At 38.1% G+C, this 24,799-nt stretch overlaps 1 protein-coding gene across 1 annotated transcript; it reads left to right on the forward strand.

Moving 5' to 3' along the window:
- The first annotated feature begins 23,795 nt into the window (after window positions 1-23,795).
- On the forward strand, window positions 23,796-24,362 carry LOC143539845 (receptor-like protein kinase HERK 1). Its single transcript, XM_077033043.1, has one exon. The coding sequence runs from the start codon at window positions 23,796-23,798 to the stop codon at window positions 24,360-24,362; it is 567 nt and encodes a 188-aa protein (XP_076889158.1).
- The last annotated feature ends 437 nt before the right edge of the window (window positions 24,363-24,799 follow it).

Raw genomic sequence — 24,799 nt, forward strand, 5'->3', positions numbered from 1 at the left:
CGATTTTTTTTTGCTTGATCTTTGGGTATGATGCGGGTAGGTATGTAACCTTCTCGCAAGTCAGGAGCGTTGAGTCTCACTTGTGTAGATTCTCCTTGAGGTTTTAGTGGTTTTGAACATAGTGATCAATTATGTTTAAACCACCAATTCCATCCTGGAGCCTCAAACAATGTAGTTCTCGACGTTCCCGCTATGCGGGGATGTTATTTCCGTTTCCGCAAGCATTGCCCAGAAGATCCTTCTTGGTTTCAATTCCCTGCGGAGCGCTAGGTACGTGAAGGGTTTTGCCTGAACACTGTACCCGCGCTCGTCTTACGGTTACTTTACTTTCAAGGTGCCCCTGGCGTCAATTCCCTGCGGGTGCTAGGTATGTGAAGGGTTTTGCCTTAACACTGCACCCGCACCCGTCTTATAGTTTGTTGCCGGGGTATTCTTGGCTTCAATTCCCTGCGGGTGCAAGGTATGTGAAGGGTTTTGCCTTAACACTGTACCCGCGTCCGTCTTATGGTTACTTGGTTGCCAAGGTAAGGGGTGTTTTCCCGCTTACTTTTGAATCTTTTTGAATTTTGAAATTCAAAAGGTTGGTAAGGATAAGAACAATCCAAACATCTGAAACGTCGTGCGACAGTTTCTTCTGACTGTGTCAGGACGTGCAGGAAGTTATGGTGACGTAACAGAACATGGTCATTTCAGTCGCTTTTTCAGGCGCGTGGGCGTGTTTTTTCGGGCGCGTGGCCGCGAAGTTACTGGCACGTCCTTTCAACAGCTGTTGCCAGCTTGCTTTTTGCCACGTGTCATAGTTTCATTGCACTGTCGATTTCTCTCTCCTCCGCATTAAATTCACCGCATTAATTGCGATTACTATATAAAGGGGAAGAGGGTTATTTGCAATTCACACTTTCACCTCTCTTCTTCTTCTTCTTAGTGATTTCCGGCAAATACTCCCCTTTTTCAGGCAAGCATTTTCCCGAAATCACTCTTCTTTCTGCAAAAATGTCTTCTCATGATGCTGAAGCTGTAGCCGACGATAGGAGTACTGCTGGCGAGTGCCAGTGTGCTCTACCTGTCGATCAGTACCAGTACATCGTCAGGAAGTTCATGCTCGAGTCTCTCGAGCCTGAGTTTCCTGAATCTCACCAGACTGTGTACGATGCCCCCAGTGGCAAGATCGGGGTATATGCTGCATTCTTTGTTTATGGAAACCTTAGGTTCCCATTGACAAAGTTTATGTACCGTGTCCTGGAGAGGCACGGGGTGCACCTGACCGAGGTGCATCCGATGGGGATTGCCAAGGTCCGGCACTTCGAGTGGGTGTGCCGGATTCTGGGTATTGAGCCCTACGTGGACCGCCTGATGACCTTCTATACTTGGAGGTGCGTCCAAGGGTGGTACACCCTGACAACCCGTATAAAGGGTTTAAAGATCTGCGTGACCGAGCGCAGTCTCCGATCGTGGAAGCGGGAGTTCTTCTACATCTCTGCCCGCGCCATCCCCATTGCTATGAAGTTCAAGAAGGGTCAAGCGCTTCCGAGCCTTCACGCTTCCAGCTACCAGGAGGCGGAATGGTTCGCGAAGATATCCCGGGTCCAATCTCCGGTTTACCGGTTTGCGGAGTCCGGGATGGTGCTGCTGGGGATGAGCCGGGTATGGAAGGATGCGTCTCGGTTTCCTATCCTTCTCGAATACGGTTTGAACTCTATTCCTTATGGTATGTCTTGTCTTTCTTGCTGATATTAGTTTATTTTCTAACTGTTTCTTTTCTTTCAGAGGGGAATAATTTGGAGTCGCTCCTGTTCCCGCGGGAGGCTGACAGTCCCGTGCGGGTGGGCACTCGTGCTCTGGACGACAATGAGTTGCCCATCCTGGAGCAAACGGCGGATAGGTTTGTGGAGGTCTATCCGCCGGGCCAAGAGATCCTGAGCCACCGGCGGCCAGGTAAGGAGATATTTTATCCCGAACCCCTCAATGCTGTACCCGCTGTTGGAAATCCTTACATCCTATCTTCTTCTGAGGAATCCGCAGATGGTCCTCCCCTTGTGCGGAAGAAGAAGACTGCTGCCGGCGTGAAGGGGAAGGAGAAGGCCACAGCTGATCCAGTGGTTCTATCTGACACGGAGTCAGATAGTGAAGAGGTGGCGGGGAAGCCCGGTGGTGAGAAGACCACTGCTCCGGAGGCTACGACCGTTACCTCCGGAGAACCAACGAAGACGACGGTGACCGGTACCAAGAGGCCGGCTCCATCGGGTTCCTCCCCGCCCGTCCGTACGTTCAGGGTCAAGAAAACCCGTAAGTATAATCATAATGCCTTTGTAGATTTGTCACTTCATAATTTTCTTTTAACACTTTCTTCTTTGTGCAGGCGTGGATGTTGACGCAATCCTGGGTGAAACGCAGGGGAGTACCTCCTCGCCAATGACGGTAGGCTCGGTCAGCCTTCCTGAGGCGTCGACCCAGTCGCCTGCGCCTGCATCCGCTGGTCCAGTTGCTCGTTCCGTCGAGCCAACTGTTCCGGCCGAGATGACGTCACCGCCGGCCGTGAGTGCGATTTTTACAGCATCCTTCACGGAACCGGCGGTTACTGCTGCTTTTAAGGAGGCGGCGACCGCGGCGGAGACCACGACGGCGACCACGGCGGCTGCCACCATGCCCGCGCCACCGGCACCGACAGCCGGACCATCAGGTACGCGCAGGGCTTCCCGCCGATCTTTGCCACCTTCCCATCTGCCTGACCTGTTGGATGGATTTCCTTTAGGTTCAGGTGATGGGTTTGGCGGATATCGGCCTGTCATTGACCCTACAGGTGCGTAGGGTTCCTTTGTTTTTCCCCTTTTTTTTTTTTATCTTTTCCTTACTGTCTTTGTGATAAGTGTACCCCACAGATGCCTTCGTGTACTTCCCTTAGGAGGTAGTCGGCATCTTGGTTGTCCACGCATCTCAAGAGTGGGCCAAGAAAGTTACGTCTGTAAAGGATGTCATTGACGAGTTGATAATTCAGTGCTTTACAGCGTAGTTTTCTTGCCTGTGTTTTTGACTCTGGTAGTATTCCTGCTGCAAGGTAATTTATTATTGGTGTCATCCATGTTTCTGTATTGTTCTGGATGACACAAATTTCCTTGTGCGGGACTGATGGTGCTTCGAGGAGTTCAATGCGGATGTCCTTTCCCAAGTGGGTGAAGGCTAGTGATGCAAGCTTGCTTAACGCATCCGCAGATTTGTTTTCGCTGCGCTTGACGTGTATGACTTTACAATCACTAAAATCACGCATAAGGGTTTTTGCCTGGGCGAGGTACAGGGTCATGGTGTCGTTCACAGCCGTGTATGTTCCATTTATTTGGTTGGCCACCAGCATGGAATCCACGTGGGCTTCTAAGTTTTTCACTCCCATCTTACGCGCAATTCTCAAACCGGCCAAGAATGCTTCATATTCGGCTTCGTTATTCGTACTTGGAAAGTCCAGCCGAATAGCGTAAGTATATTCTTGGCCTGCTGGGTTGGTTAATTTTAACCCTGCGCCTGAACCCTCGTTACTGGCTGCTCCATCAGTGTAGAGTCGCCAGACATCATTGACGTCCTGTGCTGGGGAGGGTTGAGCCTCCTCCTGGCACTCTTTTTCCCGCGAAACGGGGACTTCTGCAATAAAATCGGCCAAGACCTGGCCTTTTATGGCTGGTCTTGGCTTGTACTTAATTGCATATTCTCCCAATTCAATTGCCCATTTGGCTAGACGTCCCGATAATTCGGGTTTGCCTAGAACATTTGAGAGTTTGAAGTTGGTGAGAATGGTGATTGGGTGGCCCTGGAAATATCGTCTTAACCTGCGTGAAGCGTGTATAAGTGCTAAGACCAATTTTTCGAGGGTAGAGTACCGGGTTTCTACGTCTGTTAGTACACGGCTAACATAATAGATTGGCATCTGGATGCCCTTTCGTTCTACTAGCAAGACTGCCCCGGTTGCTCTATCTGTTGCGGAAAGGTATAGGATTAACTCCTCTCCCGCTTGTGGTGCTGTAAGCGTTGGGAGTTCGATCAGGCGTGACCGAATCTCCTGAAAAGCTGCTTCTGCTTCTGGTGTCCAGCGGAAGTGCGTTTTCTTCAAGCAGTTTCTCAGTGTTGACACGAAAGGAAACGACTTATCCGCATGGTTTGCCAAGAAGCGATTAAGTGCGACTAGTCGCCCATTCAGTGTCTGAGCCTGTTTGATGGTGGTAGGTGATTCCATTTTAACAATGGCTTCGACCTTTTCAGGGTTCGCTCTAAAGCCATCTTTAGTAACAATGACTCCCAACAACTTCCCTTCTTCCATCCCAAATGAACACTTGCTCGGGTTGAGCTTCATGTTTATCTTTCGGAGCGTGTTGAAAGTTTCTTCAATGTCTTTCAACATCGCCTCAGGCTCGAGGCTTTTGATGACCAAATCATCCATATAGACTTCCAAGTTTCTCCCGATTTGGGCATGAAACTCTTTGTCTATTAGTCGTTGGTACGTGGACCCTGCATTCTTAAGTCCGAATGGCATCATTTTATAACAAAATGTACCATCGGGCGTCCGAAATGCGGTTTTGTCCTGGTCATCAATGGCCATGTGGATTTGGTGGTACCCCTTATACGCATCCAAGAAGCATTTAAGGCGAAATGGCGCCAACGAATCCACTTTGAGATCAATTTCTGGTAACGGATAACAATCTTTGGGGCATGCTTTGTTCAAATCTTTGAAATCTATGCACATGCGCCATTGTTTGTCATTCTTCGGTACCATTACGGGATTTGCAACCCATGTTTGATATCTACTAACGCGTACGATGCCTGCGTCAAGGAGTTCCTTGACTTGGGTTCTACACGCGTTAGTTTGTTCAGGCCCCATTACCCTGCGCTTTTGTACGATTGGCGTAACAGCCGGATCGCATTTGAGCTTATGCTCCGCCATACTTCGGGGTACGCCAGTCATGTCAGCTGGTGTCCACGCAAAGATGTCAGCGTTTTTCTGCAGTAAGCGCTTGAGTAAGGTGCGGGTGGGATCAACAATTGTTGGTCCAATGGTAACGGCCTGGTCGGGGTATTTGCCATTGAAGGCCCATTTTTCCGGTTCAGTGACGGTTGGTTTAGCCTTCTTCGGTTTGGGTTTAGATGAGACAGATGCAATGCATACCTGGGGAATGCCAGAGATCATTGCTACACCCTCAGCTGTTGGCCATCCCATCATGCCGTGGACTGAAGATACCACGGCGTTGAATCTTGCCATCCCATCTCTTCCGAATAGGATGTCGTATGTGTGGTGTGGCTTTTTCATCACGACAAAATCCACGTCTTCTGTGCGTGAATGATTCCCATCAGTAAGAGTAACGGGGAAAGATAGGATACCCAGGGGTGTTTCTGTACTGCCATCAAACCCTTCCATTGAAGCGTAGACTGTTTCCAAGCGTTCCTTGTCTTCATCATCCAGCTTATCAAAGAACTGCCTGTACATCACTGTCGACGAAGCGCCGTTGTCAGCAAGAGTGCGGGAGGTGATGTAGTGCCCCAGCTGGCTTCTGATGACGATGGGGCCTTCTTTGCTGGGGCCTCCTGGCACTCGCGGGAAGCGCACCTCAGCTTCCTTCCACGCGCATGGTTCTATCACCCGTCTTTTTCTTCCTCTGACCTTGCCATGAACCATGTTGATGCTGATGTCGACGGGCTTTCGTCCGTTACCTCTGTACTGGTTGTCATTCCTTCCTCCCTTCCTGATCGATGCCACGAGATGTGCAAGCCTTCCATCCTTAACAAATGTTTCAATAATATCCTTCAAGGATGTGCACTCTTCAGTACCATGACCCTTTGTCCCGTGGAAATCACAGGATTTGCTTTGATCCGCATTAGGTTTCTGCCGGATCGATGGGGCTTTGGGCCATGGCAATTTTTCCATGGCAAATATCTCCGTGACGCTCTTTGTGAGTGGCGTCCACCGGTGTTTTCGATTTGAAGGGTGTGTGTTGTCCCTTCCGCCAACAAGAGGGCGAGAGCTGGATGAGGTGTCAAAGTTTACCCTTGACTGCCAAATACCTAGCCTCCTCTTTTTGTTCTGCCGGGCGATCCGGACATTGTTCTCTCTTGTCCTCTGCGTGTAGAGGTGCGTACTCTGGGGAAGGTCCCTTCCCAGCTGCTTTTCCGTCTCGGCAAAGCGCTTTGCCGCTGTCATGATGGCATCCCATGTGGATGGCATGCCATCCTTACCCGTCAACGTGCGGATAAGTTCTGGGTATTCGGCGCCTTGGATGAAGGCGGCGCGAACCAGATCCTCACTTATGTTGCCGAGACTAAGCTTTTTGGAGTTGAAGCGAGTGATGAAGTCTAGTAAAGATTCATCCTCCTCTCTCACGCAGTTGAGGATCGTCCACTGCTCTTCAGTGTACTTCCTCTGTTGGCTGAAGTGCTGGCTGAACTTGTTCTGAAAGTCCGCCCAGTCATATATGTGGTGGATCGGTAAACGATCGAACCATGCCCTGGCTGCTCCGACCAGAGTCATCTGGAACATGTAGCACCACGTGGGTTCCGTCCAGTTGCTGACGGTAGCCCCCGCAATGAACCTGTTCAGATGGTCGTCTGGGTCGGATAGACCATCATAAGTGCCAATGTTTGACATTTGTTTGGCACTTCTCGGGGCGATTGCCTCCGCAATGTCTCTTGCGAATTTTGACCTTCCTGCATTTGTAGCAGTTGGTCTAAAGGTTTTGGAGAAGTCACGCGGGTTTCTCTCCGCGATTGGTTTAAAAGCTTCCCCAAAATTCCTTTTTGGTTGGACGTCCGTGTCCTTAAGCTTCCCTTTCGCCTTATGGCGAGGGTTCGCGTCGGTATCAGACTCCAACTCGTCTTCTGAGTACTCGCAGTCACTGCTCATATTGAGGTGTTGGCGAGTACTGGTGAATTCGTCAGCCTGTTGAGCTGAACGCAAGCGTTCATCCAATTCGGCTTGGAATTCTCTTTGCCGTGCTTCGGCCCACGCCTTCACTTGATCTAATGTTTGGCGAGGGACCTTCGTTCGTTTTTCCAGTTGGGTATCGGTGAACCCCAATGGAATATTTACTCCACTTGCCCCGGCTTGGGTAGTCGGGGTAGTGTTCGTAAGGATTGTATAACCGCCGGTGTTCCCCCCAGTTGCTGGGGTGGTTACCGGGGTTTCTTGGTCAGTTACAGGCCTTTGGACCGGAGTAACGTTAACCATTTCTTCAGAAATTGTGAAAACTAAAATAGTTCTAGCTTTTATGCACGGATGGCGCCAATGAAGAAACACTAACCGGACCCCGGACAGATTACTGGTAACCTGGGGGTTGGAGAGATGTTTCCCACGAATGAGGTCTAGCTGAGAAGGCTGTTCTTCAGGAGACCTGCAAAACAAACACCGTAAGCTCGTCACTGAGAAGGGGGGGGGTTCCTCCTTGTGACCACCCTCCGGCGTGAGAATCAGACTAGGTTGCTCTGAATATAAGTGTATATTAAGAGATTGCTAGATAACTGGATAGCAGATGATCCTACCATTCCAAGATGTTGGAGTATTTATAGCCGAAGGTAGGTTTTCTAGAAGGTACAGCCGGCTGAATAGTATTCCTGTTCAACCAACAGTGGATTACGCACAGGCCATACTGGTTGGTGGGTAGGTTACGGCCAACAGTAACAAAGTCGGCTGCACTATTCCACCAACTGTAGACTATGCACGTCCCACTTACTGTGGATTGTACGCAGGCCATGCTGGTTGGTGAATAGGTTACGGCCAACAGTAACACTATTCCACCAACTGTAGGCTGCGCATGCTCCACAGTAAGGGTTGGTGAGTAGGCAGCGGCTAATAGTGACAAACAGTACTAGAGGGTGCTCCTCCTCGCACTGTTGTCGGTGAGCTGTCACCCTGTGATTGGCTCATGGGCTGTTCTGGTCAGATCGTCTGTCCTATCCATACCTTGATAGGTATGGTACAAAAGATCTTTCAGAATTAGACTGGCTCATTTGGGCGGGATTGTTCCCGCCCTGCTCATTCCTTCACGTGACTGCTGAAGTAGCTAGTGTCTTGTGCGTGTAGCCCTGCTGTCTGCGGGTAGCCTTCCCTGATGGCTTGTATCCGCAACTGCGGGAACAGGCGGGGTACTTCACCATTGGGAGGCTTTCCCTGCGTGTACAGCTTGCGTACTGCGCGTAAGATTCTATGAGCATGGTGGGTCCTGCGGGAGCAGATGGCCTTTGCGCAGACATCCCTGTTCAAGGTGAGTCTTGCGGGACCAACTGGTCTCTGCTGGTTTTAGAAAATACCGACCGGTACCCGTCTGACTGGCTTAGTGATCAAGAGGATGATGGTTTGGAGCTTATTCCAAGAACCTACATGAAGAAGTCATTAACTAAAGATTTGTGGTCTAACACCTTCTTCTCGAAAAAAGGTTGACGTATGTCCTTGTCTAAGGGTTTACATAATAGAAAATGGTTTCGTGGTCTTGAATGATTTGAATTTATGTCGTTTTTCCTTTCCTTTTTTTTTATTGATGTTGGTTTTGTTTTCTTTATAATATTTGTTTGTTATTCTATTTACAAGATTATTTTTTGGGAAATATATTATTGTTGCAGTTTGATATGTTAGTTCAATATATTTTTGGTAATATTTGAATTCAGTTTAAGTATTGCTCATTTTTTGTGCATTGATGAATTCTTCTCATTTTGAAACTTTTAGTTTAAGATACCAAACACTATTTGATAAATCCACATGCAAAATCTTCATATAAATATTCTTCATTTCCATTAAAAGAGGCATACTTCTGGCTTGAAAGACTTAATTTTATCTAAAAATAATCAAATTTATAATTCTAGCTATAGCAAAATATATGTAAAGTACATATATAGCATAACTACAATTGTAAGCATAGAGAGATAACTAATTCGGAGTGTCAATTTGAACATTCCTTTTCAAAAATGTACTTTATTAGAATATCATAATCAAAAGTGAATATTAGAAATTCGAGGAAGCAAATATGTCAAATACATAATTCAAAGGAATGAACCTTAGGTTTCTTGGAACAACAAACAGATGATTATACGATCTGTGTGAGAAAAACCACACTATTCGATTTTGGACTCAAGAACACCTACTCACGGTAGGCTTTGTAAATTGGTGTCGATCGATATTCAGACACTTCTGATATGGTGAATTTGTTGTGCATGCAACTTTACTATAGTTATGAATTTTACAATGGCAATTCTTATAGAAATAGTAGTTTTGTTGCCATGTGACCTAAATGTCATGTGTTTAGTTGTATTAAAACAACGACATAAATGCAATCAAAGATGTGTACATAGGGCGAAAGTCTTCCTAAAACCACCCACCCATACATGTGGGAGCCTTGTGGATTGAGTTTCTCCTTTGCCCAATGACATACCGATTATTATTCTGAACCAGTGTTATGAATTGAATGCAAGGAAGTTATAGGGCTAGTTGCTTGCGTCATCTTCTTTTATGTTTGAAATTTAGATGAAATTAATCAAACTTGCATGATAAATGTTGAAATTTAGATAGAATTAATCAAATATTGATGATACACGAGGTAATTATATACAATGTGATTAGCAAGAGAAATGTAGTTTTTGGTATCAAGTGAAGCATAGTTTATAATTGTCAGTTTTGAAGAAATTAGTAGAACATCAGTCCATAGATCAACCTATCAAGGGATTCAAGCTAAAAAATTAGAAGGCTTAAAGATAAAACTTAGTAATCTTCTTTTTAGGAAAGTGGTCATACTCATAAATAGACGATTTAGATAGTGATTATTTTCCATCAAATGGAGATTATGAGGATATCATTATAGCCATGTGATTGACGTTTTACACATTACAAAAAAAAATGAGGTGAATGATTATAGAATGTGTTATATGGTATGAGCTTCCAATAAATAGTAAGTATTGTAAAAGAGAGCATGGTTATGCTTCATGGGTAAATTTGGGTCACTCACTACGATAATAATGGTGAGATTGGTGAGATAATCCGTGAACTGACCCTTTATAGCAGACCTAAGAGTATTGGAACCACTCAAGGTACAATACTTTCAGGTTGCTTATCTGATAATTAGCAACTGATCTTTCTTAGTCTTTTGATCTTGGGACATGGTCACTCTTTGGCGTTCGTGTTACCTTATAGAGGTGCTACTAAATGTTTTTATGGATTTTCCATGTGTAACATCTCGGTTTTTTTTCCGTTTCGTGTTTTGTACCTGACCCAGTTCGTGTCCGGGGGAATTATCAATAAAAGATTTCTTTTAATTATTTTTTTTACATAACTATCAAAGAATGGCACAAACAACCCCTTAACTAAACATTTGATATGTTTGCACCCAACTCAATAGACCAAGGATCAATTTGCAATTGTATTCAAATATAATAATAATAAAATAATCTTTCTTCTTCTCTTAAACCCGCCGACAACCATACCCACCTCAAACCATTTCTTGTTCCTCAATTCTCGGCCTTATTAAATGAAATTGATCTCATAGAATCATTGGTTACCAAAAAACGCATCACACCGACGTTCTAATCATGGAAAACGAATCAAAATCAAGGACAATTCATTGAGGTCAAACCCGCGGCCTTATTGACACCTAAAACACTATATAATAACAATGATAATTCAATTAAACGTACACATACTTCCTCATAACCCTGCGACGCAAAACCCTAACCCAATTACAGAATACGAAGCCGTCAAAGACCATTTCTGATCTCAAGCTCAGCCGTGAACCGTTATTGTTCTTTCACCCTCAATTCGCAACTGCTAACGGTAATAATTATATGCATTATACTCGTCTCTGTCTACTAATCAATAACCTAACTTGATTTAATCAAACAACAAACAAATAATCGAATTCAAGATCTAGTGTTTATACTTGAATATTGGTTCTGGGTGTATCTGGTTATATAGTTTTGAAATTGGTAATAAACACAAACTGAAGCACCAGCCAGATGGCTGGTGCTTTAATTATAAAACTACTAAACCGGCCCACGGCGCGGGTTCGAACCTCCTGGACCCGGTTTTCATATTTATTTTTGTTTTGCTTAAATCCTTGTTTTATTTTTTTATTATAATCATAATATAATAATAGATAAACATTATTTTAATGATACCGAACCTCGAAAGTGTTATTTTGGCCATGGCTTTATACACACATACACATATACATATAAAACTATAAAACAAATATTATTTTAATTATTTATTTATTCACATCTATTTATTTATCTATTTATGGTACTAACCCGATCTAGTTATATATAAGAATTTTTTTTAAGTTAATATAATATATAATGTTATCAATGTTTAATGTCAGTTATGTATTATTAAAATTCATTTACTAGAAAATATGAACATGATTTATCACTTATATTAGTTACCAAATAATAATATTTATACTATTAGTTATAATAATAATAATAATAATATTAATAATACTAATTTTAATAACAATAAATAATGCATCTAAACCCTAAAAGACTTCCAAATGTCTCAAACCGAGTAAATCGCAATAATGACTAATAATATCTCGTCATACCTCAAATCGCTATTTATTCTTTATCTCATTTATAAATACTATCGTTAACAATTAGGGCATCTTTGTTGACGTATCTCGAAGGCTTGAACGTGTTCATCCTCATTTTCTTTTATTATTATCTCATCCTCACTAATCCACTCACTAAAGGTAAGTAATTCATATCCCCATTTTTACCGCTTTATATTTTGGGGGCGTTATGCGTTAATCATGTTTTCACTACAATTCCACTATTTGTGTTATATGAAAATGCTCAATTAGTTATACGTGTAAAAGTGACTATGTGTTTATTTTATGTTTGGTGGTTGGTATCTCATCCTCATCCTCATTAGTATGATCATACGCCGTCGGAGTAGCTCGTTATCCATGGGATTCGAGTGAAAAGACAACTTTTATATTATTGTTATATTGTTGTTATGCTAGTTGTAGTATTTCATATTATCGCAAGGAATTGTCATTTTAATATTATATGTATTCAAAAACCGTGATTACTTGCTCAACTTTATGTTGACAAACTATGTATTTTCCCGCATGGCGCAGGTAGCTACATTTGATGAAGAATTAAGAGATTAAAGAGTAGTTGGACCTTAGGATGTATGATCAATCAAAGACTATTTATTTCTTTATATTAAATTGTTATGTTTATTTCTATTAGACAATGTTTGTGCTTTTGCGTACTTGAATAATATGAATTTAATAATTTAGATATTGACACGCGGATTTATTTTAGCGTCTTTTGAGCTATGATATAATTATGTCGCGCCCCGGCATATTCCGCCGTAGGTTGGGGTGTGACACCATGGCTAATGGAAATTATCATGTAATCCCATACAAATTATGGGTGGTTATCTTTATTTACTACTGATTAGTGGAAACTTGTTCCTTCAATAGTAAATGGTCATCAGTAATCATTAGTTGTTAGTAAAGTTCTAGCCGTTCATCAATGTTAGCTTGGCCATTAATCAGTATTTAAGTTACTATGGACTGACTTACTTGTGAATTGTGATAGTGCTTTTGCGGATATGTTTCCCACCTATATAATTGTCTAACTGTTATCCACCAACATACATTTTTGATGTTTCTTCTGATATACAATGATGATCTTTGTTCTATTTTCGGTACATATTTAAGAATAGATTGCATATTCGATTTTGTATTTATCTTTAAATTGCCTTATTGATTTTCATGAATGCTAATGAAATAATTCAATATGAAAGTGATCTCGACGATGTTTATAGAAAACCAGGCTTATTCAAATTCTACAAAGTCTTCATTTATCGAAGCCTGAGGAGAATGTTACGATACATGATTGAGTAATCCAAAAGAAAATCTAGCTAAGAATAAGTTTCTATAAGTAACAAACATCATATTTAAGTTTTAGTGTGACTATTTGCCTTGTGTGTTTACGATTTAATCAACTAAATACTATTCATTTAGACATTTACTTCAATTGGAACGAGTGTAGACAGTATATTTTAGTTTTTGGTGTAAGTTATGGATACTGAATAGACATGTCACACAGGATACATTGTAATTAGTGTTACCCCAATACATGTTACGTGCATTATCTTTTTATTGTAAAGAAATTTTCACTCATAAATATCTCCCAAGTAATAAAAAAAATTTGTTAAATTAACTGAAATTTAGGTAGCCTTTAAATGACAACCGACGAATCTAATTCCACTTCAATTCCTCTTCAGTGTTCAAGGGAGATTGATTTTGAAGTATCCTAATGAGAACGTTACTAGTTCACAAGCTCTATGGGATTTAGTGGCGAAGGATAGCACGAATAAAGATTATATGAGATTAACATTAATCCAACACCTTGTGTATGATGGTGTATTCTCCATAATCGTTGCATCAACTTCTGCACACCAAACATTGAGCATGTTCAAAACTGAATACCATGGTGACCAAAGGTTAAAACAACAAAGTTAATGAGACTACACATAGAGTTTTAAAAACTACACATCAGAAATAATGAAGATGAATCTATCTTTCTATCTGAAGTGATGAATAATGCCAATAAAAGTGAGTACCCAGTTAAGCAATTATTATCAAGTTGTTGAGAAAGTGCTACGAAGTCTGCCAGCAAAATAGGATCTCGGTAATGACAATAGAGGAATCAAATGCCCTCTCAACCTTATCGTGTGATCAAAGTAGGTTCTAGTTTTTGATATACGTGTCTAGCTACCTCAATCAAACTGATACATGTTAAATAAATTTTTGAAATAAAACAAGTTAGACCATAACATCGTGTAACACCCTGACTTAAGCTGAAACGCGCGAGTGTGATGTGCAGATTGTACAAAACACATGTGATACTATTAAGTGACAATATTATCAATAATTCATTAATACTTCAAATACACAAGTTCAAGAAAGAAAAATACATTCAATAAAGGAAAACCAAATAAACTTGAAATCAACTTGTCCATTATTTAAGATATCCTAATTCTAGTGTCTTCATCAGGCATGATCCTCTAATAATGGTATATGTAGCATATGTATAAAATAATGTCAACTATATGAATAGTTGGTGAGTTCACACAGTTTGGTATAAATACGTAAAAATCATACAATTCATGAACAAGTGTTAAGCGAGCAAGTAAAGTCCTTTCCAGTTGGTAACAACCAACGCACTCAGATAATCGTGCAAGTAAGGTCCTTTCCTGTTGGTAACAACTAACGTACTTGGATAATGAAGCACTTTTCCACTAATAACAAAATGGCCCTGAGTGTTGGGGGGGGGGGGGGGGGTATGATCATACTTATTGAGGCTACCATGTGCAAGTAATTTCGGACGAGTAATAAAGTAACACATAAGTTCATATAAAGAATTGTAGTTTTAAGCGAAATTGTAAATATATTGAATTTGTAAGATACATATGCTACCCCCAAAAGTAATAAAAGAGTAAAAAGGGGGTGTGATAAACTCACATTTGATATTGAAGCGTAAATAAAAGAAAAGCCGAAACACGTCAAAGAAGTCGAAACGGTTGAACCTCATGAATAAATAGAATAAATGCAAAAATTTAATGACTAACTAACGCAATTATTAAAGTTAATTAATGTATAATTTTGTTGGAAGTATATATTATTTTATTATAATTTTTACTATTTTAAAGCATTTGATTATTATAATAATATTTTGTGCTTACCAGAAATTTTAACGGTTTACTATTATTTTAATAACATTTGATTAGTAAGTTAATATTTATAAGAGAAATACGATATTTGCAAGACACAAGTTTTTATGATAGCTTTATCTCGAAAAAGATTAAGTTAATGAATTACAAAGTTTAACAAACTAAAGTTAACGAAACAAAAAAAATAAGTAATATTAATGAGTTTAATGAATGTGAAAGTTAGTTTCTAGGTGAGGATTGTTAAAATTTAATTTATAAATAATTTTATTTAGGTTAAAATGATTTTATTTGATTTAAAAATAATTTTTGCTAATTTATAATATATTAATTTGATTTAAACGTAAAAGATTGTTTTAAAAAAATTAATAAAAGAATTATGAGCTGACCTGGGTTTGAACCTGGGTCTCTCAATCCATACACGTATATCCTAACCATATGAGCTAACCTTCCAAGTTGTTTTAAAGATAGAACAGATTATATTTAACCTTAATCTAAATTCATCTTCTTCAATATAAAACCTCGGGATTCTAATTCTCTTATTTGGTTCCAAGTACGGCCAATCTATGTTAGGGGTTTTGATTAGCAATAAGAAACGATGAAAAACCATATATAAATTAACCGAAAAAATCCTTGTTGATGGTGAACGGATACTCGCTGGAAAAACGCTATGGACGGAGAAATTTGTTTGCTTTAAGAGTATAACAGTGAAATTAGATAGCATGGGCGGGTTTAGTTGATGAGTTAAGGTCTATTTATAGTTCTAATTGGAACCAATTGGATTAATGGCTCGTAATTGGAATTTCATTATAGTCAGGCCGTTCATGGGATTAAATTCGTTATTATTGGGTGTTAAGTCACGTTATTGACAAAGAATATTGTTAGCCGTTAGTAGAGAATGAATTTATATGTTGCATTTTGAATTAATATGGCGTTTTGATTGAGTTTACAAGCTGCCGGAAAACATAAGAGCCACCGGATGGCCGTCGGAAAAATGATGGGGAAACTAGGGGCTGGATTTTATATATTATTATATTATATTTTAAAATCAAATTTACACAAATGGCCCCTGAACATTCTAATTGTATTAAATTTTAAATTAAAGTATATTTTCAATACTGCCTTTCAACTTTAAATTTATTTGAAAATGAAAATTAATATACTTGGATACTTACCTATTAAACCCGTGTAGTTCGATAATCGCTTAAATAAGAGTTTTAAATCCTCGGAGTTTTGTTTATTGGACAAAATGAATAGAAAACCAACGAATGATAATCATAAATCATCGGGAACATTTTATTATTGAAGAATAATCAACAAAATACATCGAAATGACACAACGGGTCAGTTTATCGAATACAAATACAAATACAAATACAAATACAAATAGACGAATGTCACACGTCGTATAGTCACGCGCATGGTCATAATGGGCTCACATTTGTAAGGACAGTTCAAACACTAAGTCATGAACTGATAGGGGACCTCTCTCTGTCTCATAAGAGACTTATAATCTATGTCTTGTAAGAAACTACTCCGTGCTTGATCGTAAACTCTTAAACCTATATCATCTTATAATACCATTATCAATCAAACGCCATTAATAAAACTCATTCATAGCATCGCTTAAAGTGGAATTCAATTCCTTTTGATAATACGTGTTTATTTATTTTTTTTGAATGACATTTTTAAAAATGAAGACATTTTTAATTGTATCTAGACATTATGCATGCTGAGAAAATGGAGCAAGGTTGCTTTGCAACTAGGGGTGAGAAATAAACGCTTTGGAACTGCCCCAACCAAGGAACCTGAACCAAATCGATATATCAGAACCGCCATAGGAATTATAAGGACGGTTTTTAGGTTTCAAATTATGCATTTCTAAACCACTAGAAAAATGAAAGAACTACTAAGAACAGCTTATTCATAGTTTTTTTTTTTCAAATAAACGTAGATTTTGCAAGAGTAGAGAAGATCATGATATCTTAAAAAAAAAAACAAGTCTCACAACATCTTTAATAAAGACTAAAATCACTTTCAGCATAATTTGTGTTCCAAAATTATTCATAGGTTCTCTTTACCTCCACCAAAAGTTATATTTAGGTACATTTTTTGCTAACTGTTCTTTTTAAAATACATGTTTATCTATTATTATGCTTGAGCCCTCACATGACTATGATAAACAAAGCTTTGTAGTTACTGTAGCATAACATAACCAACAAAAACCGATTATGGCACAAAATTGATTAGTGAGAACCGATTTCAAAGGATCTAGAACCGAACTGGTTTACTATAACAGGGTTCGGTTCTTGTTCTAATTTCAACCATTTTTGTAGCGGTTCAGTTCCAATCCCGGTTCGGTTCGGTTCTGCTATGACGCTTCCGAACAGTTTCACAACACTACTAGTAACAAATCCGATATATCACATTTAATTTATTTTATAGATAATTAGTTGTAGTTTGGTTTCCATATCATTTTAGTTCTTGTAATTATGGACTCTTGTTTATTGTGGGTGATCCATGTCGGTTTTTATAATACCTTTGCCTTTTAAAAAAATGTTTGGAGTCGTTTTCTAATAAAATCGGATTATCTTGATAGCATTACACTCTTTGTGCTAGTGTAGCAATATATGATACTTTTAGACTATGGGAACCATGTGAAAGACGTCTTATATATATCTAGTCAAACAATATCTTAAAAGATTGGTTTATAAATTTAACTTTTTTTATGTATTCTTATATATGTTGTACTAGTTCATCCATGCATTACACGGGTACTTCATGAAAATAGAACATTTAATATATAATCAATATACAATAAATAAACACATCAAACACTGTTAATACACAGTCCTTGTATAACAGTCTTTACAACAATTTAAAGATAAACGATACACTTTTATTTTTCTGATGGCTTTTTATTTTTAACACAATTAAATAAAAGAAAGCAAGAAAAGACCCTTAAAATTTTATCAATTCACTTTCTTAGAAAAATTATAATTAACGAATGCTTTAGTTCGTTGTAGTAAACTTTACTATTTGAATCCATCTTGAGAGAACTTAAAATGTTAATCATACATGCTTGCCAATGATTTAATCATACTTAGACTTGAGTAGAATGCTGGCAATGAAAGTTAAATAGTTTTTACATGATAACTGATATATACATACACTAGGTTAGAACCCGTGTATTACACGGGCTGTAAACTAAGAATTATAGATAATAATGAAGAATTATGTGAAAAAAAAAATATCATTTATACTTGTGTTAATGCAAAAAGTGCAAATTAAAGTAGCTCATGTTAATGATACAAATACAGAATCATCGCATAAGTGAAACTTTTTGCCAATAACATCTGTAGAAACTATGCTTTATTTAAACTTTTTAATTTCACTTGTCACTTTTGCGTGCTTAGCAGGTTGAGAGACATCTAGCCCTCCTAACTTGCTGGAACCTTCTTTAGATGGTCCAAGAAAATGATGGAGTCGTAAACTTGTTGATTCTTGATTTCCACTGCTTTTCAAACATCAACCGAAGATATTTGCCTTTCTCCTCTCAGTTCTAGGTTCCTTTGAATCTGCATAAAAATAGTTTAATTTATATTTTTTCTTGAAATTTGAACAATATCACATCCCAAAAAAATCATGATGACAAATATATGAATTTTTATATTTATAGTATCCGAAACCTTTGTGATAAGCCATCATATTAAAAAAATGTGTTATAAGTTTAAATTTTTACGAACTTCTGGAATTAACATTAATATCAAAGTCATAAAGTATTTCATTTGACCTTAATATAGTCAAACTGTTCACATTAATCTTGTCCATATAAAAACTTGTTAAATTTTTTTTCTTTGATTCATAACATCCAAAACCATTGTAAGTAATAAACCATCCTATCAAAACACTCATGTTACTTAGAACCCACTCTGAACTGAACCTATATAGACCTTTCAACCGAACTGCACATTTTGCATACTAAGTAGAATCAGCATAGAACCCACATACTTATCAAGAAAGTTCTGATCACATAAACTTATTTTGCTCTCGTGTTCATAATAAGTCCACTGATAGTTGGACTGTTCCAACCAAAACCAATCAGTCATATAGTCATCAAGTCTTGAATGCACTGTAATAGAAAGGATATTCATTTTAACTACTATTAAAATCTAAGAGTAGTAACTAAAATAACTCATTTAACAAAATATTACATTAGATGAAATGTCCTTTTGGTAATCATACCATGGATGTTTAGCCTGACCGATGTCACTTTAGCCAAAATTTTTTTAGACTTATTTGCAAGAAAAGCAATCCTAAATAAATGAAAAAAATACTTGTCTTTTCTTTCAGCATTTGTTGTGGCTTCTAAACTACCTCAAGTAGTTTCTTTGAGAGTATATTTAATGTCAATCTCTTTTCCAAAAACAAAATAGAAAGAAATAGCTTCTTTGTAAGTAAAGTAGGTTTACCCAAATCTGGTTTATGAATACCAATAATATTTCATGAAGGTAAAACCATAAAACTAACTTGTTTTGCACTTGCTATTAATACAAAGTTGTATGCTATTATTACGATCAAAAGCAGAACAATAAGCATCCTATGAAACCAGAAATGTATACTTGTCTCTTGTGAAATAATAAACATGAATTATACGATCATGTGGATCAAGGTTCCTTTTCCTCTTACGAGATATGTAATAAAACCAAAAACATTGAGATAAATCCAATTATGAATTGTATAAGCATTTAAAAATACCTCCTCAGCACGTAACGTCCGGTACCGATCATTAATGCTCTCAACATTTCGTTCAGAGGAAAAATCTGCATATACAGATTATTTCAGAAGCAAATTAAAGTTATCTCAACAGGGTAAAAATATATATACCAAGTCAGCAAACTTAAAAATACCTTGTAAATGTTGTGTAACAATTAACAAACTTCACGTAATCGAAAATCTGCATCTTTATAAGATAACTCAACCTGTTTCACATACTATAAACTAAGGTTCATTAATTCAGGCAATATATCGAACACGTGGCATGCAACCTTAGAAACAAACATGAAAATTGAAATCTTACCTTGTAAAATAGCCACTTAAAAATGCAATTCTTCCACTGTATAATCACGCCTACATGAGCCAAAATAATCAATAAGAATATTAACATCAGCAGATTATGGTTTTCATCAATCTTACTATCAATGGTCGAATATAACAATAAACATATTCTAAAATCGATCGAACGAAGGTTTATGCCATATAAATTGACAAAATTTAAGATTTAAGGTCTGATTATCGAAGCAGAGATTCGTAGATTAGATGAAAGAATATACATACCTCATTGATTGAAAATGATGATGTCGGAATTGAAAGAAATAGAACTACCAAAGGATTACTTGTAAATTAGGATTTAGAGTGAAGATTGAGACATCAATTATAGAAAGAACCGGATGGAGGAGGTAGGCGATTTAGGGTTTTTCACTTTTGTGTTGGGTTATACCCAAACTGGACCTGTAAAATTTTTTGTTTAAAATCAAATAAAATTGAATTTTGAAATGCCACGTAGATAAATAGAGAAATGTTGACACGTGGCATTTTAAAGCATTCTCATGAAAATCCACTCTTTTATTAGATAGGGATGGGAGATTGTTTAGAGAGTAAATATATGTTTAATTTGAATTATTATGGGTATTAATTGGTATGAGATATAAGGCGTCATATGTGTTTATTTTTATACAACAAAATTGGATGAGTTCGAACCTTTTAAATTAAATTTTGAGTAAATTTATATATCTTGAATATATCTTTCTCATATATATATATATATATATATATATATATATATATATATATATATATAATTATAGATAATTATGAACTTCAAGTAGGGGTGTAAACGAGCCGAGCTGCTCGCGAGCTACTTGAGATCGATCGTTGAAAAGCTCGATTGAGCCCAGCTTAATCGAGCCTGAGCTCGAGCTCGAGCCTAAAAATAAGCTCGTTTAATAAACGAGCCCAAGCCAGAGCTTCACTTATCGAGCTCAAACCGGTTCGCGAGTCTAAACAAGCCTTTCATTTATATAATTTTTTTGAATACATATATAATAATCATTAATTAATATATATAATGTTACGAAAAAATAATTAAAAATAACTAAATAATATATATTATTTTATACATAAAATTATAATAGAAAAATATATAAAAATAAATATAAATATATACAAAATAATTGATAAATAATAAAGGATCCGAGCCCGAGCTTCAAAATCCGCTTACGAGCCGAGATCAAGCTTTGAAAATAGAGCTTAAAACGAGCCGAGCTTGAGCACTGTGTAAGTTAAACGAGCCGAGCTTGGGCTCGGCTCGGCTCGTTTGCCCCCTAATCCTAACCCAATCCAAATAAAGTCAACAAATCATGACCTGTTTGATATGAGGTAATTAGGGGTGGCAAATGGGTTGGGTTGGATCGAAATGGGTCACGGGTCGGATGTGTTAATGTTGAAACGGGCCAATCAAGAAAAGGGTTGTTTTGGTTCGGGTTAGAACGGATCTGGGTCGAAACAGGTCCGGGTCGGAATGGGTCAAAATGGGTTTCAGGTCAATTTTTTTCTTTTATTTTAAATAACGAGGACAAAGGAAAAAAGCATTTTAGCTCTTTTACTCTTTTCACTTTTGTTTTATATTTTGAGTTATGATTTTTTTATTATCTATTTTGGAATTTTAGCGGTTTTTATTAAGATCGAAAACCCCTCACAAAAAAATTAAAAAAATAATAAAAAAATCAGAACTATAAATATAAATAAAAAACAAAACAAAATAAAATAAAAACTAAAATGTTCTTCCGTTGTCCTCATTCGAAAAAAAAAACGAGACATGAACCGAAATCGAAAAAAATCGAAACAACAAAACCAAAAATGAAGCGATCGAAACCGAAAAAATAGATCAAAACGAAACTGAAAAACTGAAACCTAACATTAATGAAACTAAAAAAACCGACCAAAAACAAAACCGAAAACAAATCCAAAATCATCCTAAAAGAAACCAAAACCCAACCCGTCCCGTGCGAAAACTTGTGTCGGCTCGAAACCTGATCCGAGCCAAAACCTGAACCGAGCTCTTTCTAATACAAAACCCATTTTGTGCCGAAACCTATCGCATGGAATTATGTGCCACTCCAAAAACTCGTTACGACCCAAACTTGCCATATTTTCTTAGGACACTAACCCACATCGACCCATTTATTTAAATTTGTTGACCCATTTTAACCCTTAAAATAAGGAGGTAGAATTTCAAGTTGACCCATTTAGTTAAAATATCTAACCCAAACCAACCCTTATAATTTTTAAATCAACCCAAACTTACCCATTTGAGATGCTTTGAGTCAAGATTACCACCTCTAGAGGTAATGTAGTGGAAAGAGAATGGAATAAACGAAAAAATGAAATAAAATATTAGTTGTTTGGAAGTAAAAAAAATAAATGATTAAAAGGAAATGACAAAATTTCCCAACTTCAAAATAAATAAAATTTACCAAAATAAAAAAAATGGCAATAATGACTGTGTGGATGGTGTTAGCAACATTGAAGGTGGCGATGGCGACGGTGGTAGTGGTCAGCGGCGATAGTGGTGGTGGTGACAGTGGTGTGATAGAGGTAGTAGTGATGGTGGCAACGATGTTGGTGGTTGTGGTGGCGATTGGTGGTGGCGGCAGCGACGGTGGTGGCGATTGAGATGGTGGCGGTAGACAGGTCGTGACACTAGTGGTGGTGGAGGCGACGATGGTCTTGATTAGGCAGTGACGGTGATGGTGGCGGTGGTTGCCAGGTGATGGCGTCAAGAGAGGATGGTGAAAGAGGAGTGGAATGAGGGAAAAAAAAAAAGAAAAGAAAGGGGAGGGGGAAGGAATGCTTTTGATAGAATGAGATTCATATTGATTCCATTTCATTGATCTACCAAAATCTTTTTTTTTTCATTCTCTCACAATAATTCATTCCATCTCTCATATCATTCTTACGTACCAAACGATAGTGAATATAATCTACGTCGGCACTATACGGTATTTGTGCACAATATAGAGTTTGAAAACTAATATCTTTGCTAATGCAAGTTTCAAATGTAAATGAATATGTGTAAAATGAATATGAGGCTGTTACACATCCAAATATTTACTTTTGATGGATTTCGCTTCTAAGTTAGATTGATGCGTAATAGTCTCGTATTCACTTTCCTCTATTGTGTATGATTATTATATTATATCAAGTGTTTAACTTTATACTTAATTCGGGTGATAATGTCTAATGCTTTGGATTAAGAATGCCGTTTTCACTCCTTAAATGATACATGCTCATTTGCATTCGTCAGCAAGTTCAATTCCCTAACGAACAAGATATTCCATTCAGAATGCTGGTGGCATGCTTAAAATGGAAGTTGGACAGGAAGTGGTGTTTCTAGTACCTTTCATGAACCGTTTATGAATAACTTTAATGCTAAATAAACAAACATGAACAAGACTTCGTTCAATTTAATTAGTTTACAGCCTAATTAGTTACCGTATATGTATTGATAAGTTTGATTTATACAAAGATCGCTACAAGTGCGAGATAGCATGCGCTAGAACGTCGCTTTTTTCTTTTGTTGATTCAACTTATGTATTCTAAGACTTCCATACAGAAAACAGTAGTGACGAGGCGATATGTGGCACCTAAGACTTTTCTTTACTAAAGTAGGACAATATATATACATAGACGGTAAAATTTCATATGCGATGAATGATTGCCTAAGTTTTAATGTTGGTGTGATGGTAAGATGTCTCATTTATTTAGTGTGTGTTGTAGGAAAATTCAAAAGTTTTTAGTCGACAATAAAATAGATAAAAGTAAATAAATTATCATAATAAAAAAATGCCGATGGTTCGATGCATTATAACATAACAGTTGATACCAAATAATTCATTCGTATTTAAATATTAAAGTATTTTAATTGAATCAACATGTGAAAGAGTCAGGAAAGCCATGAGAGGAGGCTGTTCGCATATATTATCCCTACATATATGTGGGTGGCTTCTAATTCATTTGTAACCCTCTGTTAAGCATAAACATGACATCAGCAATCACCAAGTTTGCCCACTTACAAATCCCACTTAAAGACGTAGCAGATGCCATCAACAACTTTCATGATGATAACATCATTAGTCGCGGTGGATTTGGACCTGCATACAAAGGACAACTCTTGTGGTCTGGAAAGGTGATGAAGATTGCTGCACGAAGGTTAGATCGTAATTTGGGAGAAGGAGACGTGGAGTTTTGGACGGAAATTATAGTGCTTTCTGATCTCCAGCACCCAAATCTAGTGTCTCTTATTGGGTTTTGTGACGAGGAAAATGAGAAGATTATCGTGACTATGCATGAGGCCAAAGGAAGTCTTAGCCAGTATCTAAACAAGCCGAGCCTCACATGGGCGCAAAGATTGAAGATATCGGTTGGTGTGGTTCGTGCTTTGAATTACCTCCATTATGATGTGGGGCATGATTATGGTGTTATACACCGTAACATAAATAGCTCCATGATTTTGATAGGCGATAACTATGAAGCCAAGTTATCTGGTTTTGAAATTTCCATCAAACAACCAGTTAAGCGAATGGATCGATCAAGTCATAATATGTGATCCTATATACATAAGAGGATATTGGGATCCAACAATTGAAAAGATCGGAGGTGTGACCTACAAGTCAGACATCACTCATTTGGTGTGGTGTTATTCGAATTATTGTGTGGGAGGGAAGCATTTATCCCCAACCTGGTGCCTAAGAGTCATAGGCTTCTGGCTTCATTGGCCAAATTTTACTATGAACATGAAACAATGAACTATATAATCAACGTTGGCCTACAAAGTGATCTGAAATTTCCGAGGAATCATTCCGCAAGTATTCAAAAGTAGCATATTCTTGCATAAAAATTCCTGGAGCACACCGTCCAGATATGGACTATGTTGTTCTTAAACATGAGAAAGCATTGGAATGTCAGCTACGTGATGTAAGACTTCTTTTTTCCATTCTTTTACTATTTTGTTTTTTTCTTTTACTATATAAGTTACTTACATAG

Source organism: Bidens hawaiensis, unplaced genomic scaffold (genome assembly GCF_021521415.1).
Source record: "Bidens hawaiensis isolate Kalapana, Puna unplaced genomic scaffold, B.hawaiensis_p1.1 tig00012076_1, whole genome shotgun sequence".
Lineage (NCBI taxonomy): Eukaryota > Viridiplantae > Streptophyta > Magnoliopsida > Asterales > Asteraceae > Bidens > Bidens hawaiensis.

What these genes read in the sequence shown, in the direction of transcription:
- LOC143539845 (XM_077033043.1), top strand. Translation starts at nt 23,796, where the DNA reads ATGACATCAGCAATCACCAAGTTTGCCCACTTACAAATCCCACTTAAA.